Raw genomic sequence first — 16,358 nt, 5'->3', positions numbered from 1 at the left:
GTCTGCAATTTTTACTTGTAGAAATCTGATATCTCTCATGGCGCAATTTGTACACCTGGTAATTACTGAATCAATGAATATGAAGCGATTCCAAGTGACTAAACAAGGAAAACTAGATTTCAAAAAATATAAGCATTCTTTCCATTCTAATATTAATTATCAAACGAGCTTTCTCTTTATAAAATCCTTAACGAGTTATAAGGTTTGAAAATTACTATTGTATTGCTATTCATTATACAAAATACATAACAAATTTCTAAGCGAAACGTTCGATGAGGAAATATCTTGATCCAGAACTCACGAATGGCACGTTATGACATATTTTTCATTTTCGTGGCGAGAATGCAGATTGTTTTATGTTATTAGTTTGCTCGGTCGCGAATGCCTTCGGCCACTCATTAAAGCTGTCATAAATATGAAAGGTGCATGCCAGAGCGATTTAAGAGAGCGCCTGCTCCATTTTTTCATGCATATATGTACATTGTTTGATGTCGGTATCTGCATCCAAATTAACGAACGCATCATTTTTTCCTTTCTTTTGTGATAAGATGTAAAAAATACGAGTCCTACTTTTCTAATTGAAGCATAAGTGTAAAATAAAAGTTTGCAAAACAAATTATGGATACTCGGGAGCATAAAAAGAAACTTAGAGCAAAGAGATTCGAACATTCTGTAAAAGTGTCACGAAACTTCAAAAATATTCTTCACTGATATATATGACATTTGCTTTACATTGGCATGCACTTATCACATTATTGCAATCTTAATATTTTTTGAGAACTATCTTATCCATAATGATAACTTTGATTTAATCAATATTGCAATAATATAAAATAATGAATACGGTTATCGACAATACATTCTACTTAGAATGATTAGATTGTGCATTTGTATTAAACAATAAAATTAATCTTAAAAACCTCAAGCACATTTCTTATCTTTAAAAAAAGTTTTTTCATAATTTATTAGCCTTTAATTTTTATCTTCTTCGCGACGGAAATGTTTTTTTGTATAAAAATGCTATCATGACCATAACTATAATAGAATATTGTCTATATTTTTTTTATTTGTTAGAATAACAACACTTAAGAGACAGGAAAACTTCAATCTTAAATTTCTTGATAATCGCAGTCTTTTCCAGAATTGGAAATAAACTTTTGATGTCTATTTTCTTATGAACATCAATCTGTCGTTTTTATTATCAGACATTTATATTTAAAAAATTATCACTTTTGATTCGATATAAACTAGATTATCGTTGCTTCAGGAATACTTCCATGATCCGCTCTGAGTATTTACCAGTGGCTGTTGCTTGCCAGTACACGAAAACTCATATTTTTCCGGATAGTTTTGTTTTCGCGAGGCGGTGTGTTGAAGTTGAAGGGAGTGGGTGGTCGTAGGATTTTGGTAGGTCCGTATGTTATACGTGTTTGGCGGCGGAAACAATGGTATGATGGCCCGTTTAACCCGTCTTCGACCCCCTCCTGAGAATGGTCGACTCGCTTTCTCCTCTTGGCAGGAGCTTCAACGCCGACTGGGTGCCTGCTGGTCGAATTCGCGGACATGTGAGCATTACGGATGGGATCAGCGGCTCGGTCTTCTGCTCGCTTGAAGAAACGGCGCGCGGCGTGTTTGCCGGGCGTCGAAGGGCGTCTATAACCTGTCCAACGGGATGCTACTGCGACGACAGCTACACTCGCCACGTACAACATCGACACAGTACCAATCATCGACGCGTTGAATGCGTCGGAGGGCAGAGAAGCAGGTGCGGGGAGGGAGCTCATCGCCGATCGATGGATCCGTCAAACGAATTTCGATGTCGAGATTATTTATAGGATAGGTGTTGGCCGAGGCGACGACAACATCGCTATTTCGTTGGGATTTCTCGATACATCCCGGTATGTCGTTCGAAAGGATACGTGAAAGGATGACTGTCCCTGGCTATTCTTAGGTGCAAGTCTTACGCAAAGCACATTGCTCAGAGCGAGCAACGCGACGAGATAAAGATATGCTCTTTTATTTCGGGATTAATAGAACTTTAAAATTTTGCTAAAAATCTTACTAGTTAAAAATACTTGCTTAAACTACTTTCTAAATCGGAATCAGTAAAATTGTAGTGTTATAGATATAATTACGCCAATCAATGATATATGCATTATCCTTCAGTGATAATACATTCATGATAAATCAGAATATCCCTCTTAAGCGGAATCACTGAAAGATATAGTGAATACTGATGATCACAGTTATAAGTAAAGAATTGCACATAAGTGAATAATACATTCATTCCAATTTAGAAAGCATGATGGAAAATATATGTTGACTTCAATAGATTCATGCTTTAAATTTCTTCAACAACTGCATAGCTGAATCATGATTTATCGTTGAACCGCTCATGAGAATGCAACAGTTTCGATCAAAGCCATGTGACTATGATCAATACGATCTGTCTTCTAGAACATCCGCAATGTTTGCGATGATGAAAACGCAGGCGGATTCCAGACGCAAAAGAAACGCATTTTCCACGGACGGATCGATCAATATTCAACGTGCATATTAAATGCTCGATTAAGAGCCGTAACAGCCAGACTTTCGCGGTCGTATCCTTGCATACGTGACATGCCGGGTAGGTCGCTTTTTCCATAGGTTTTGTAATAGCCGCCGCGCGGATCGCGATGCGGTTTCATTTGTATGCGGCGTGCGTGGCTGCGAAGGGGCTTTATAAGTAATGCAGTAATGACATACCCTGTCATGGCGCGGAACAGTTTTCTCGGCTCTCATTGTGTCGTTAAGCGACGAATCGTGCGATAGTTGATTTATCAATGCCATCAGGGAAATCCCGAGTTCGGATGTTGTAGCCGGTTGTCTTTTTCTACGTAACGTTTTCTATCAATTTCTACGTATCTGCGTAAGCTCGAGAAAAACTATCTTTCTCAGAAAATACCTTACGCTTTTCATCGCATAAAAAACAGTTTGTGCATTTCGATAGTACGACATTTGTAATCTTCCATAATTTATCGAGATAAATTTTAATAAATATAAAGAGAGAGAAAAAAAGGACTATTTTTTAAATAAATACCAAATTAAAACTTGATATTGACTTAAATGTAAATTTAAGACGTTTCAGTTTAATGTTTAAGTGTAAGTATTCTAACATTCAGGGCGTGATTTATGTAATCCGCAATTTAAAATTAAAATATGCAATCGTATTTTTCGATTTTTTACTATAAAATATTCACTATTTGTTTTAAGACAAAGTATATCTATGGCTGATAAACGAATACTGCAGCTACGTGCGTGAGTTAAGAAGGAATTCCAATAAATTGTTGACACAATTATCTAGAAATTTATCGATAATGACAGTGAAGCGTCACTCTATAAATAAAAAAGATAATGTCTATATATGTTTATAATATAGATGTGCAAAAATTTATTTGATTTTTAAAATATATTGCTCGTGTTGTTTATGCAATTTCAGTAATCGGATAAGAGAAACGATAGCGCTTCCTTCTTTTCGACTTTTTTTAATATGCTATCATCGTATGCGGTCGTACTATGAATGTGTTAAGAATAAGATAAGATAATATTAACAGAAAGTAAATATCTCTATTTACATTTTTTACGATATTTAATGTGCGTTCCTAATACATCATCGCTTATGATTATCATTTCGTTTTATCTTCGTTTGTATTGAAGTGAATGATGAAACACTAACTTCAAAGAGTGCAAAACTAATTAAACGTTCCTTTCCACTTACCTATTTAATTACATTGCTTTTTATATAACATCCGCTCTTATATAATAAAATGAATATGTCTTGCGACATATTCATTTTATTATGCAAAACAATATTTTGATTGCAGTAGAAATCTAACTTAAGTTTACAAGCGTAACGAATTAATGAAATTAAATTAAGAAATTAACACTTTTTCATCCTTTTATAATATGTTTTTTCGCAATATATATAATATATATAATTTTATCATTTTTAGAATTGGTATCGGAAAAAATTAAAAGATAACCCATAAAACCAAGCAAATTAATAATTTAAATAAACAGATCAATTCAAACGAAGAACAATATGTGTCGTGCGTTGTACATTTATGCGATGTTACAGTAAAGAAATTCCTTAAATGTCGAAATTGTCCGAGGCGCAAAACGGTGATACGAAGCGTCCAATTAAGGGAGCCTATAAGTGCATTCTTTTATTTCTTTCTCTCTCTCTCTCTTATGAAACATCCGCATATCTCGGATTCTTAATTAATCACGAATATTTATTATGTCTTTCATGCACACGGGCATAGCGCAAGAGGCAATTAGCAAAATGATTGCATGAAAAAATAAATACGATTTCTTTGACGTCGACGATATCGGCGTCACACTGAAGGCGCCGCTCTCAGACACTGCCTGGATATCCTCGCCATAATTAGTTCATTAATGTTAGATATGTGTTGCGTATTCAATTTCCCGATATTATCCACACGGTAATTTGCGGCGCGCGTTTCTATATACAGACGTATCCATCGCGAATAAGAGATCAAAATCTGGCAAGCAGTTCGAAATGTAATTAACATATAAAAATATTATTTATTAAATTTTTTTTTTTACTTCACCAATGCAGAATTCTCTATTATTCTCAAAAGTCAACATTTCCCAAATAATAATTTTAATACGTATATATCTCTGTAAAAATTCTCATTTTAAAGTTTAGTATACTTAAGTCAATGCTTGAGGCATTATTAGAAAATAATTGGATCCGAGTAAAATTTGGAAAGTAAAGATAATTTTTTTCTTCAAGTCGGAGCAACGGTAAACGAACGTTTCCTCTCTCAACTTGCACTCCGATTACTGCAATTCGGGATCCAAGAAGGTCGATGAACCTGCAATGATGAGCGAGTCAAACTCGTTGCCGATGACGGTCGCGGACGCTTGCCGGACGAAGCAGGTAGCACGTTAGCGACAAAATGGTCCGAGAAAAACGGGTCTAGGCGATAAATCAGGGGTATGGCATTCCTAAGATAGCGCGCTATACGCTGAAAGTCATTACGATGGCAAAGTAATTCCCAACTAAGTAAGTAAAGCGATAAATACATAATGCATCCGACGAGTTTCCCACACGCGCCCGCTCGCTCGTGCGCCTCGCCCGCCTCTCTCTCTCTCTCTCTCTCTCTCCTTCATTCTCCTCGCCTCACCGTTGCGGCGAGTTCAGTCGCACAGGTCTTACCATAGTTCCATGAAATAATGCATCAGCCCGTAAGCGAGCGCACATCATGTGCCGTCGCGGGGATTTATTTGCACGATCGACGGGGACCGTTCTCGGGAGGAATATCGGCGCTTTTTGCGACGCGTGCGCGACGTCGTCGTCAGGCAAGGCACGTGGAAATGCAAAGCTGAGGAGTCGAGAAGTTAAACGGCAGGAAATCGCCGTGAGAAAGCCGCGGAAAAGCAGGCCGCTTTAATAATGCATTCGAATAATGCGCACCGGAGAAATGTCCACGGCGAAACGGATTCTTCGACGAGAGCCGTTTATCGGCGAACAAAACGACTTTATTCCGGAGAAAAATATGATAAAACAAGCTGTCGTGATGGGTTTTATAGCTGCATTGACTTATTGATTATATTCGCTAATCATTTTTTATACATACACGTATAACGTGTGTACAATAAAACATGTTTTTCTATTTCTCCCAAAGTTGAAAAAAATCACAATTTTTCTCGTAGTTTAGCTTATGATAATTCCAAAATACATTACATAATACCATTGGTACATGTCACAACATGATACTGGGATCATGATGTACCATGTCATGATGCGTCAAATTTGCGGGGACAGTTCTTGATTGTTCATTTGACGATGTTGAATGCATTTCACACGCCCGAGTTTAATAATGCCAAGCTTCTCTACAGGCGTCGATAGCGCGCGCGAGGCCACGTCTGACCGCTCGAGAGGATTTTCCACTGAATTTCTCGCTCGCGACCGCGACAACGAGAACGATGGCGAGATCGAGAGGGAAAATAACCGAGGACGAAAGTGAGTAGCTTGCACGAATCTACTTTCGTTCTTGACACCCGGTACAGATCGCGAGGCTTAGGTAGCTTGCCACTATTTAGAATTTATCGTATACTCTATAACTGTAAATGAAACGGTATTCTTCGACACATTAAAACCGCTGAAAAATTTTGTTTTCAAAAATATTTCTTTTTTTTTAAATTATCGATCTAATAAAGCTGAGTTTTTAAAAAAATATTATAGACTAAATAATTAAAAGCTAAAGCACACAAATATCTCTCTCTGAAATTTCAAGAAAAAATGTAAACTTTAAAACTCTACATTTTACACTGAGACAAAAATGTCGATTTTAATATTTAATGACAATATTTCCAATTGTATCCTTGATATATTACGCGCGCGCATTATCATTTCTGTATTTTCTCTATTTTTATTATTTTTCATAAAATCAAAACGTAAAAATATTTTTTTCAATTATCACTGTTAAAATACATTATTAATTAGAATAAATAAATTAATTTATAACTGTGCGCTAATCGTAATGTGTGTGTAGTGTATAAACACGTAATTAATTTAAAACGATTAGGCACACTCCATTTACGTATAAAAATATTCCATAATCAGAGCTTCATTGAAAATCTAATTGTTTATTTGCGGCAGATAAAAACGCGCATATAAAGCAATGTAGGCGGAGGGATCATAAATAAGCTACTTCCTATGCCTGTAAGAATTATTCGGAGCGCGATACTTCCTCCTCAGGTTTTCCGAGTAAACGGAATACGCGCAACTCGTTTCCTCTAATTTCATTCAATTGCACCATTTTATGTAAACGGACAGCAACCGGCAATAGGCGTTAATTACACTGAATAAAACTCAGGATAGTCGATGGTATGGCTCGCCTTCGTATATTTCTTAATACAAATACAATTAAAAATATCTACTATGTATGTATATCGTAACGAATCTTAATATTTCGTATAGGTCTTATCTTCTTGTTGTATTTTTTATCTTAATTAGAGATTTGGCATGTCATTTGGCAAATATTAAAATAACTGCATGTGCAGTCCTTCCTGAACAGTCGATAATCTCACGATGTTTGATAGTACGCTGTATATGAATATATCTTCGAATCTTCCCGACCATTCGTTAAGTCAAAAGTAACGATATACCCCCGTGATTACCTCATTCGGCTTATACATATTTACTTTGACTGCAATATAAATTACGTTTCGTTGCAATTACACTCATTATTCAGAGGCAATAAAATATCATGCCCAGATTCTCTAACAACTTTTGTAATTAATCCGCGTGAGGTCTTAACATGGTTACATCTGGAAAGAAGGAATAGATACCTTAATGGCGTACTGATTTCATAATTGGATCTCTGCGCGTAATTGGATTAATAATACGAATAAATTAATGCCGAAACCGGCCAATTAGGATAAAGTGATAAACTCGCCGCGCGGTATACGTTTCCTCTCCGCGTCTCGTCGTTTCTCAAGCAACCTTGCGAACATTTTGACGCATACACATGGAGGCAATTATCAAGGCTTCGGGTTCAATAACATTATTTTAAAATAAAAATAGAAAAGAGATGATAAAAGAGCATTATTGAAACGTTTATAAAAATAATAAATTTACGTTTAAATACTTTTCAATGTGTACTACTATCTATAACCGCAAGAAATTTAAATTTATTATTAAAATATCTAAAATCACATAAAAGCACTTGTGTTTATTTTCTTCTAAATACCTTGAAAATATTATTTTAATTTACTTTAAAATAATGTCTTGAAAATGTAGATTCCAACGAAGTATATGTGTCCGTTGCTCAATTGTTTCGGCAGTTTTGTGTCATCGCATAACATTTTTCTTCGATATGTTACAATCTTGTCCTAGCGACGCATATACTCCGTAAAAAACATGGAGGATAAGAGTTTCACTATCAGCAATCATTCTCGACGGAATCAAGTGATATTCGACACGAAAGAACTGGAGACTATCGGTAGCAATAAGTCTTCTAAAACTTGTCACGAAATATGCCTTCCAGTGCGTATTCATCCTTAGGTTATGACTATTACATTTTCAATTCATTTAATAGTTTTATTTCGCACTTTATTTAATATCAAATGTAACTATCCGCTTTTGAGCGTTATTTGTAATATTCAATAATATAATGAGATTTTACAATAGCTATGATAAGCGATACAAAAATTCAAACTTGCAAAAATATGAATATAAATATTTTATTTTCTACATAAATACAAAATAAAATATTTGAAAAACGTAAAATAAAAGTCTTTTACATTATAATGCAAATTATTTGTAAAATATTATCACTTTTTTACTTTACAGATTAAAATAAAAACCGAGATCCTGGATGAGATCGAAAATTTTTCATCCAGTGACGAGTTGGACATCAGACGACCCATCAAATACGAACCGTCGAAACCGTCGAACGAAATATCGCGCCATGAAAATTCTGAACAGATCCCAGAATCGGAGTGTCAAAGAAATGCAAGCGTTTCACTTTCTCAGAGACAAATGGACGAGTACACTGATTTAAAGGAATACATCGTGGCACTGACAAGAGGGAAGCTTTTAATGTGCAACGTCTGCAGGATCGAATTTCCGAACGAGGTCGAGTTCAAGACTCACTTGATTGGACAAAGCCATGAACAACTTTTCCAGTGCGGATTTTGTTGGAAGTCATTTTCTGGGTATGAACAACATTTACATTTTGCATGCTACTAATTTTAGATCAATTAGAATTCAATGTCCAAATTGCAAATTTAAAGAAAGATATGCTTAATGTTCCTTTTATATACATAAATTTAAAACACAGATATTATTATAACTATTCGAAACGTATCTCTCTGATATTAATATTTCTTTACTGGCCTGAAATAGCCTTCGTCACTACATACTACTCGTTACTAATAATGCAATTACCATTTCCATCAAGATCGTCAACCTTAAAGAATCACCTGCATATGCATTTTATTCCGGAGTCTTTCGCGTGCAGACAATGCGAGCTCCAATTTCAGGTAGTTAATGCTAATAACCATTCGTAGATGTAATGATCTCTATATCAGATCTCTTCGAACTCTTTGCTGCACAAACTGGCGCGCTTACTTTGTATTCCGACTAATGAATGCTTAGTGTACTCTGATGCATGCAAAATTACAATCAATCTATCTAATCTATCAAAATCATCTATCAAAAGATCAATCAAGTAGCATAAAAGAACGTTTAATGAATCTAAATGACATGAGAAAGATCAGGATGATGCGCCTTTCGAACATCTTTCAAATATTTCACAATTTTCTCGTGTCGCATAAAAAACTATTTACTTATACAAACAATTAATAATTAGATTCCATGGTTTTATCACAGACGGAACATGCGTTAAAGAAACATCAAACAAAAGCGCACTTCGGCAGAAGAACTTTTCAGTGTCCTATCTGTAAGAAGAAATTGTTACGCCACGAATCGCTGCGCGATCATAAGCTGACGCACATTAACCTGAGACCCCACGTATGTACAACCTGCGGCAAGAGCTTCCTGAGGCCCAGCAGTCTCCGGACCCATATGATCGTTCATACCGCGGACTCGCCGTTCGCGTGCGATCTCTGCCCGGCGAAGTTCAAGAGATCGTCGGTGCTGAAGACGCACAAGCTGACGCACACGGGCGTGAGAAGATTCGAGTGCGACATCTGCAAGCATCGTTTCTATCTGAAAGGCGCGCTGAAGCACCACATACTGGCGCATTACGGTGAGCTTGTGAATATTCTCACAACTCCTTTGCGCTCGGCAGAGGAAGTCAAAGGTGTCTGCCGCCTGATTAGACCGTTCTGCTGCACAAGAGATCACGCTATTTATATCTCTGTTATCTCCCCCTCTCCCCTCTTCTTTATCGCGCGACTATAGAACCATTCAACTTCTTATATAAATCCAGCGAAGCGTTTACTCTGCGAAACGATCGCCGTGGACAAAGGAATTTTTTGAGATAATCGGAAGCTTTGTTCGCAACGCGTACAAATGATCGTGCATAAACATATTTTTCAACGTGCTTAACGTACGTATATGTTCGCGCGACCTGGGCGTTCCGCGGCGGAAATGTATTCCGGACTTTTAATTAACCTCTGTCTAACCGAGGTGAACGTATGGAAACGAATTTCTCTCTTCGCTGCGAATCAACTCATTACTTAAAAAGTCCATTCTTTCGCGGCTTTAAAGATATTATGGTTATTAGTCGAACTTTTGCGATTTATAATTTGCATACAGACAACTTGATAATTATTGGTAAGTAATTCATATCAGATAACACGTAAAGTATAAATAATTTACATTATATAAATCATGTACGTAAACTATGTTTTATGTAATTCATCTATATAAACAATAATCAATGGATTATAGAAAATTCACATTTCATTAGAAATAGTGAAAATTATGTTTTATTTTTGTATTTTTATTTTATTAACATTAAAGTCAAATATATTAAAATTTTTCTAACTTAATTACTTTTTTCGTATTAAGTTATTCAATTTATAATAATTTTCATTGCTTGTATTGTCTATATGAAAAAGATTCATGTAACGTAAATGAATATAAATAATGTAGACGTAATCTACATTTACTGTACAATCCTGATTTATATTACTATATTCCTTGATATTGCAAATATGTATATGCATGTCAAAAAATATATATTCTATATTACATAAGAATATTTATAAGAACATTATATAAGAATATATCCTTTCTACATAATATTGAGATTCTAACTTGCAAAATGTTAAAAGAAAACGATTAAGAAACCAAAAGAGAAATTTTGCGACCACATATATGACCTTTTAGAATTAAGTCTATCTTTTAATTTTAATTATCCAAATTCTTGCGCTATATTGTAAGATTTGCAATATTTTAGACTTATGGCAGAAAAAAATTAATAACTTCATATAACTATTTTGATTTCTAGGAATCAGGCCTTATAAATGTGAAGATTGCGGCAAAAGCTACAGGAGATCTTGGGGTTTGAAGGTGCACAGATATCGGCATACCGGCATAAAGCGATTCGAGTGCGATTTCTGCAAGCTGCGCTTCAGCGTGAAGACGAAGCTCGCGAATCACATTTACACACATACCGGCGAGAAACCTTACAAGTGTAATGTCTGCGGACGTCAATATGGCGAGAGATATCAGTTGAAGGCGCACAGATGCACAGCATTACGTGGCAACCCGTTGAAATTAAAAACTACTTGAATTTTATATTCTTTTAATCGATATTATGAAAAAATCTGATAAGAATAAGAATTACAACATATCACATTATTGAGTATGTGACATTGTGTCTAAGATTATTAAAGATTCAATTACAGAATATTTCAATTATAATTTGTAAATTTTTTTTTTTTTTCATTTATCAAAAACTTACTAAATGTATTAATAGTAAGAGTATTGGATTTTAAAAAATTGGTTAAAAATAAAAATAAACCTGAAGAATTATACATATCGCGAATTTCACGATACAACTTTAAAGTCTAGATACTGTCCGCTTTGATTAATTTAATTATCGTCGGTCGCGCGATTGCTTGTAATAAAACTCGTTCTTCAGCCTGATACAATGGCCGGCCGCTATTTCATTCGTGATCAAATCTACCATCACGGATCCCATCCGCGTTTGCATGCCCATGAAGCTTAATAAGGCATGGCCTTAATAAGTACTTCGCCGCAAAACAAAACACCGATTAATCCCAGACCGATACGGATTGGTTTGGAGCTCGGAGCTGCCGACTCGCGCGGGATAAGTCGGCTTAGGTTCGTCATCAACTATCATATATAATTACAGTCTTTATTCGATATTGCTCGAACGTGACCGCCGGGATCACCGAACGGTGCAGTGAAATTAATGCAACTTTCGAAGACGTAACGCAGTCCTTTGGAAATAATTATTTACGTCGACAACATACACTCACGTTTCATTATAACGGCGTAGTCTACGCCATACTTAGATATCCGGTATAATCATTTACGTAATCTATATAAAGAAAACAGATTTTATCGACGGTATCTAAAAATTAATTGCCTCTGTCTTAATCTCGTAAAAACTTACGTTGTCACGAATGCAGAATAAATCATACACGATGTTTGCGGTCATTTCATTTCTACTACTTTCGCAATAGATGGATAGGACGCTTAGCAATAATTGAAAATTAAATGTCAATTTTATTCTAACTTATTTGCAATTGCTGAAACAAGTTTATTTATCAAAAGAAAAGAGAATAACTTTTTGAATATAGATACCGTGCATTTATTTAGAATAGGTTATACATTAACGTAGCTTATTTCTTTACCGGCCACCTTGAGAATATCTCGAGCACGTGGGTCCTGCTTATGTCGCCGCACGTGAGAATGGTGCTTTAAGGTGCGTGGACACAGCAGGGGCTCGTACGCGGTACACTGAGATGCTCCGCTTCTTATCAGATCGCATCTCTGATTTGCGGCTGTCTTGCGGCTAAACTCTTTGACAGTGCCGACACGTATCTGCCTTCTGACCCCGTTTCTCTATTTCGACGCGGCAAAAAGCAAGCAAAACGAGAGCATTTTTGCTATTCAAATCATATGTTTCAATAGAGACTTTTCAAAAGTACAGCAAAATTGGATAATCAATTATATGCATTGAAGTATTTACTTATTTCAAGCTATATAATTATTGATATTATATCTTTGATATAATATCTCGCGTAATAATTTAGAGCATGTCTTCGAGATGAGTTATTTGCTTGAACGCGATTCGACACAAGGCTTCTTCGCAACAATGCAATTTAAATACGCGGATATTTCGCCTTCATATCTCCTGCCTAATTATGCTCGCGCTTCGCGAAATCTACAATCTGACTGTTCGCGTATGAGCGTTACACACAGCGGCACGCAGAGAGTCACGCCAAGTCCTAATTATTTAGATAGCGATCATAGTGGTTTAATTATTCCCACTCCTTTCTATCGCTGCTCCGTTCGCCGGTATGGTAATGGCACTTAATGCAGATAGCAACACCGATACTATTTGCCAGTTACTAATTGCAAGCTCAAAATTATTATGCGCGCATCCAGCGAACGATGGATTTGGAAACTCGGAAAATACTTAATGACGGTAGTCATCATCCTCATTACGTTATGAATTTCTGTTATATAATATGGCCAGCATTTTTCCGGCCACCTGACATAATGCTTATTTATGTAAATTTATTAGTTAAAAGTATATTAATATAGTAAATTACAGAGCATCATAACGTAAAGAATAAATTTTCTTACATCTAAAATACGTGATTACATACATTTGTTAAGTACCATAATGAATCTTAATTATCCATAACGGTATTGAACGATAAAGAAGAATCATGTAATTGCCGGTCAATCTATCTGTTTCACTCGAGTTGGATTGTTCCCAAGAACTGGATACAGGAAAGAGCGAAAGCAACGGGCGATTCGGCAGATCCGTAAAAGAAAAATGGGACAGAGCATATTAAATAACGACGATGTCGATTAGTATTGACAGCGGCGATTAAAGACACCGAATTGCCAGTCAGTAATGACCGAGCTGGCCGTGCAACCAGTGAGCACTGTAATTTCATTGATAATATTTAAATACGGGCTTTTGATAGCTGTCTTCTCTCGACTGGTATTAGCGCGGGCCCCGAAGGGTCTCATGGTCCCCTCTCCCCTTTCATCCTTGAGAGGGCGCAGAGGCGTACTATTTATCGACCTGGTACCATCATTATTTCATCCAACTCTTTCATCGCCTTGCCTGGTTAATCGATAACCCGCAAAGAGACGAAAACCTCGACCTCTGACTCGAACTGATTTATCAACCATTTGAAATTGAGAAAAAGATTGTTTTATTTGTCTTTTGCTATGATTAATTTATTGCTAATCTGATGAAAATTACTATACACGATTTTTGACTTCGATCAATCCACAAGCGATGAATTACGAGTTATTTACGTGGCTACATCCTTCAAGAAAATCGTAAGCGTGAGAGATCGGCGGTACGAAATATTGTGCCGACAATAATTATTTGCTTAAATATACATACAAATTATTTAACGCACGACTGCGTCTTGCACGGCTTTAATTAGCGCGACTCTACCTGATCGTAATCGCGCGCTACGCAATTCTAGGGTTAATGTGCATTTAATTCACAATACGGAGAGAAACAACGCGGCATGACGATATTTTTTTAGACTTTTCATGTCTAAGATTCGTCAGCCAACGCAAACTATAATTTAAGCACCAACAAAGCATAATCGTTTTGTTCCCAAGAAAATTCTGATGTGTAACGCAAAAAGATTATGCTTCTCTGTATCTGAGAAATATTATAATTAACTCATATTCGTAAAATGTACAATGTACAGGTTATAAAAGTAATATTAATAAAGTTTTTTAAAACATTTTCGCATATAAACACATCAGTTATCTTCAGTTTAAAATAATAATCTCTTTCTATATACGAATTACAAAATTCAGAAATTAAATATATTATTGCGTCATCGAAATAATCACATATTTAATACTTGTCATATAATATTCAATATAAATGATTCCAATTTTTAAATAAGACGGAAATTGATATACTTTGTATTCAATGCATATTCGAAGAGAAGATAGAAGGCGGATGAACCGAGTTTTTGCACGCGGATGTAATCCGATACAATCTAATTGGATATGAAATTAAGTCAACGAAATTCCGACAAAAATCCCAGCGGTGCGGCAAAATTTGAAATTTATATATCCTGCCTGCGCAAGCGGATTGTTTCGCGTAAGCTGATGCATCCGTCATCTTTTTCTGCGGAGTAAGAGTCTCTGCCGAGTGCATAATTGCACTACCGCACAGTCTCCTTGAGCAACGAGCATCATGAGCAACTTCATCGATTCGCTGGTATACCATTAAAAAAATATTTAGTCAAGATAACATTTCTTGCACAAGGAAATTGAACTTGCTTGCACATTAAGAATATATTAGCGAATTAAATTCAAATACAAAAGTACTACGATGTACTACATAAATATCGATGCATAAATTAAATTTACAATAATAAATTATAATCATAAATAAAATCACGGTAATATTCTATGTTATGGAATTCTTTTTAAGCCACGGCACGTCGTTTCGATCGATACACGATCTCAGATGAACCTATTGTAGATTAATCCGTTTGATCTTCTGCAATCTTAACGGTTCATAGCCACGAGACGGCGGAGATGTCGCGTGTTTGATCGCCGCACCCAACGTATGTACCGTTGACGTGAATGACGGTAGGTTTTCGACGATTCATTTCATCTGGTTCTGTTACAGTCCGATCATACTAGACTTTAATATATCTGTCCGAAGCAGATCTTACTCGGAACGTCGGAGCTCATTACGGAATAATTCAAGCTTGTAAAGTATTGTAAGAGAATTCCTCATCGAACTTTATAAATACAATTTTTTGCACGTGGATGTATTCAAATATGTTCATTATAAAAATAAATGTTATAATGTTCTCATAGTAATCTTTTGGGAATAGACTTTTTTGAAACAATAATTATGGAGCTCGATTCGCGCTACGACTATTCGTTTCACGGGATGGAAGTATCACGGTGTTTTCGAGAGACGAAGAAGAACGAGAGAGAGAGAGAGAGAGAAAGCGCGGCGCTTCTTCTTGTCGGTCGCTTCTTCGTTTCGATGTAGGTAATCATGCGCCGCATTCCCCGAGTGCCGCGGAGATTTTCGGTTTCATTGTATGCGAGGGGTTGAGCCTGGACCAAGGAGTCCTCTCCCGGAGGTAGGAAAAAGAGAAGCCGCGAGGCGTAGGGCGAGGAAGACGTTGCGGAAAGAAGGAAAGAAAGGACCGATGTCGCAGATGAAGAAAGAGGAAGAAGGAGAAGAAGAGGACCGCGAGCAAACGGATGAAGGAAAACGGGAGGGGGGGGAAAGGAAGCAGCGAAGCTGCCGGCAGATCCATCGTCCGTCTCCGTGGAAGCAAACGACGCAAAAACTGGCGTGCATTGTCCCCAACTGAGCACACGGAAAGAGAGAATGAAAGAGAAAGAAAGATTGTCTGGCAAAGAGAGTAGCAAAGAGAAACGAAGAGAATATTTCTGTGTTTCATCGTAGTAGAGCTAACGCATACCAACCTCCGGCACAGTGTCCTACCGAGAAAAGAGCGAGGGTAGCGAGGTGAGGGGAGCGCGCGGTCAATTTGATTTTTAAATGCAAACAAATCTACATCGTGGCAAAAGCGCCGCCGATCAATGTTATTCTACTACCAGCGACCGCCGCGCTTTCGCGATGGAAGAAAGGCTG

General features: G+C 36.6%; 1 protein-coding gene across 4 annotated transcripts in view; it reads left to right on the top strand.

Annotated features, from left to right (window-relative positions):
- Nucleotides 1-14,477, top strand: part of LOC105834932 (gastrula zinc finger protein XlCGF7.1) — a 63,354-nt gene extending 48,877 nt beyond the window's left edge. For 2 of the 4 annotated variants that reach the window (XM_012677790.3, XM_028190251.2), the window contains 5 exons: nucleotides 5,908-6,031; nucleotides 8,366-8,730; nucleotides 8,976-9,057; nucleotides 9,407-9,785; nucleotides 10,995-14,477. In XM_012677790.3, coding sequence (XP_012533244.1) covers nucleotides 8,555-8,730; nucleotides 8,976-9,057; nucleotides 9,407-9,785; nucleotides 10,995-11,278 — 921 coding nt within the window. In that variant the 5' untranslated portion in view covers nucleotides 5,908-6,031; nucleotides 8,366-8,554 and the 3' untranslated portion in view covers nucleotides 11,279-14,477. Of the gene's footprint in view, nucleotides 1-5,907; nucleotides 6,032-8,365; nucleotides 9,058-9,406; nucleotides 9,786-10,994 lie in introns of those variants that run through there. The other 2 variants (XM_036291467.1, XM_036291465.1) reach the window with 2 other exon arrangements.
- Nucleotides 14,478-16,358: the final 1,881 nt, after the last annotated feature.

Source organism: Monomorium pharaonis, chromosome 8 (genome assembly GCF_013373865.1).
Source record: "Monomorium pharaonis isolate MP-MQ-018 chromosome 8, ASM1337386v2, whole genome shotgun sequence".
NCBI lineage: Eukaryota > Metazoa > Arthropoda > Insecta > Hymenoptera > Formicidae > Monomorium > Monomorium pharaonis.
Note: the sequence above shows the minus strand (reverse complement) of the source record. Positions and strands in the feature narration are given on the sequence as shown.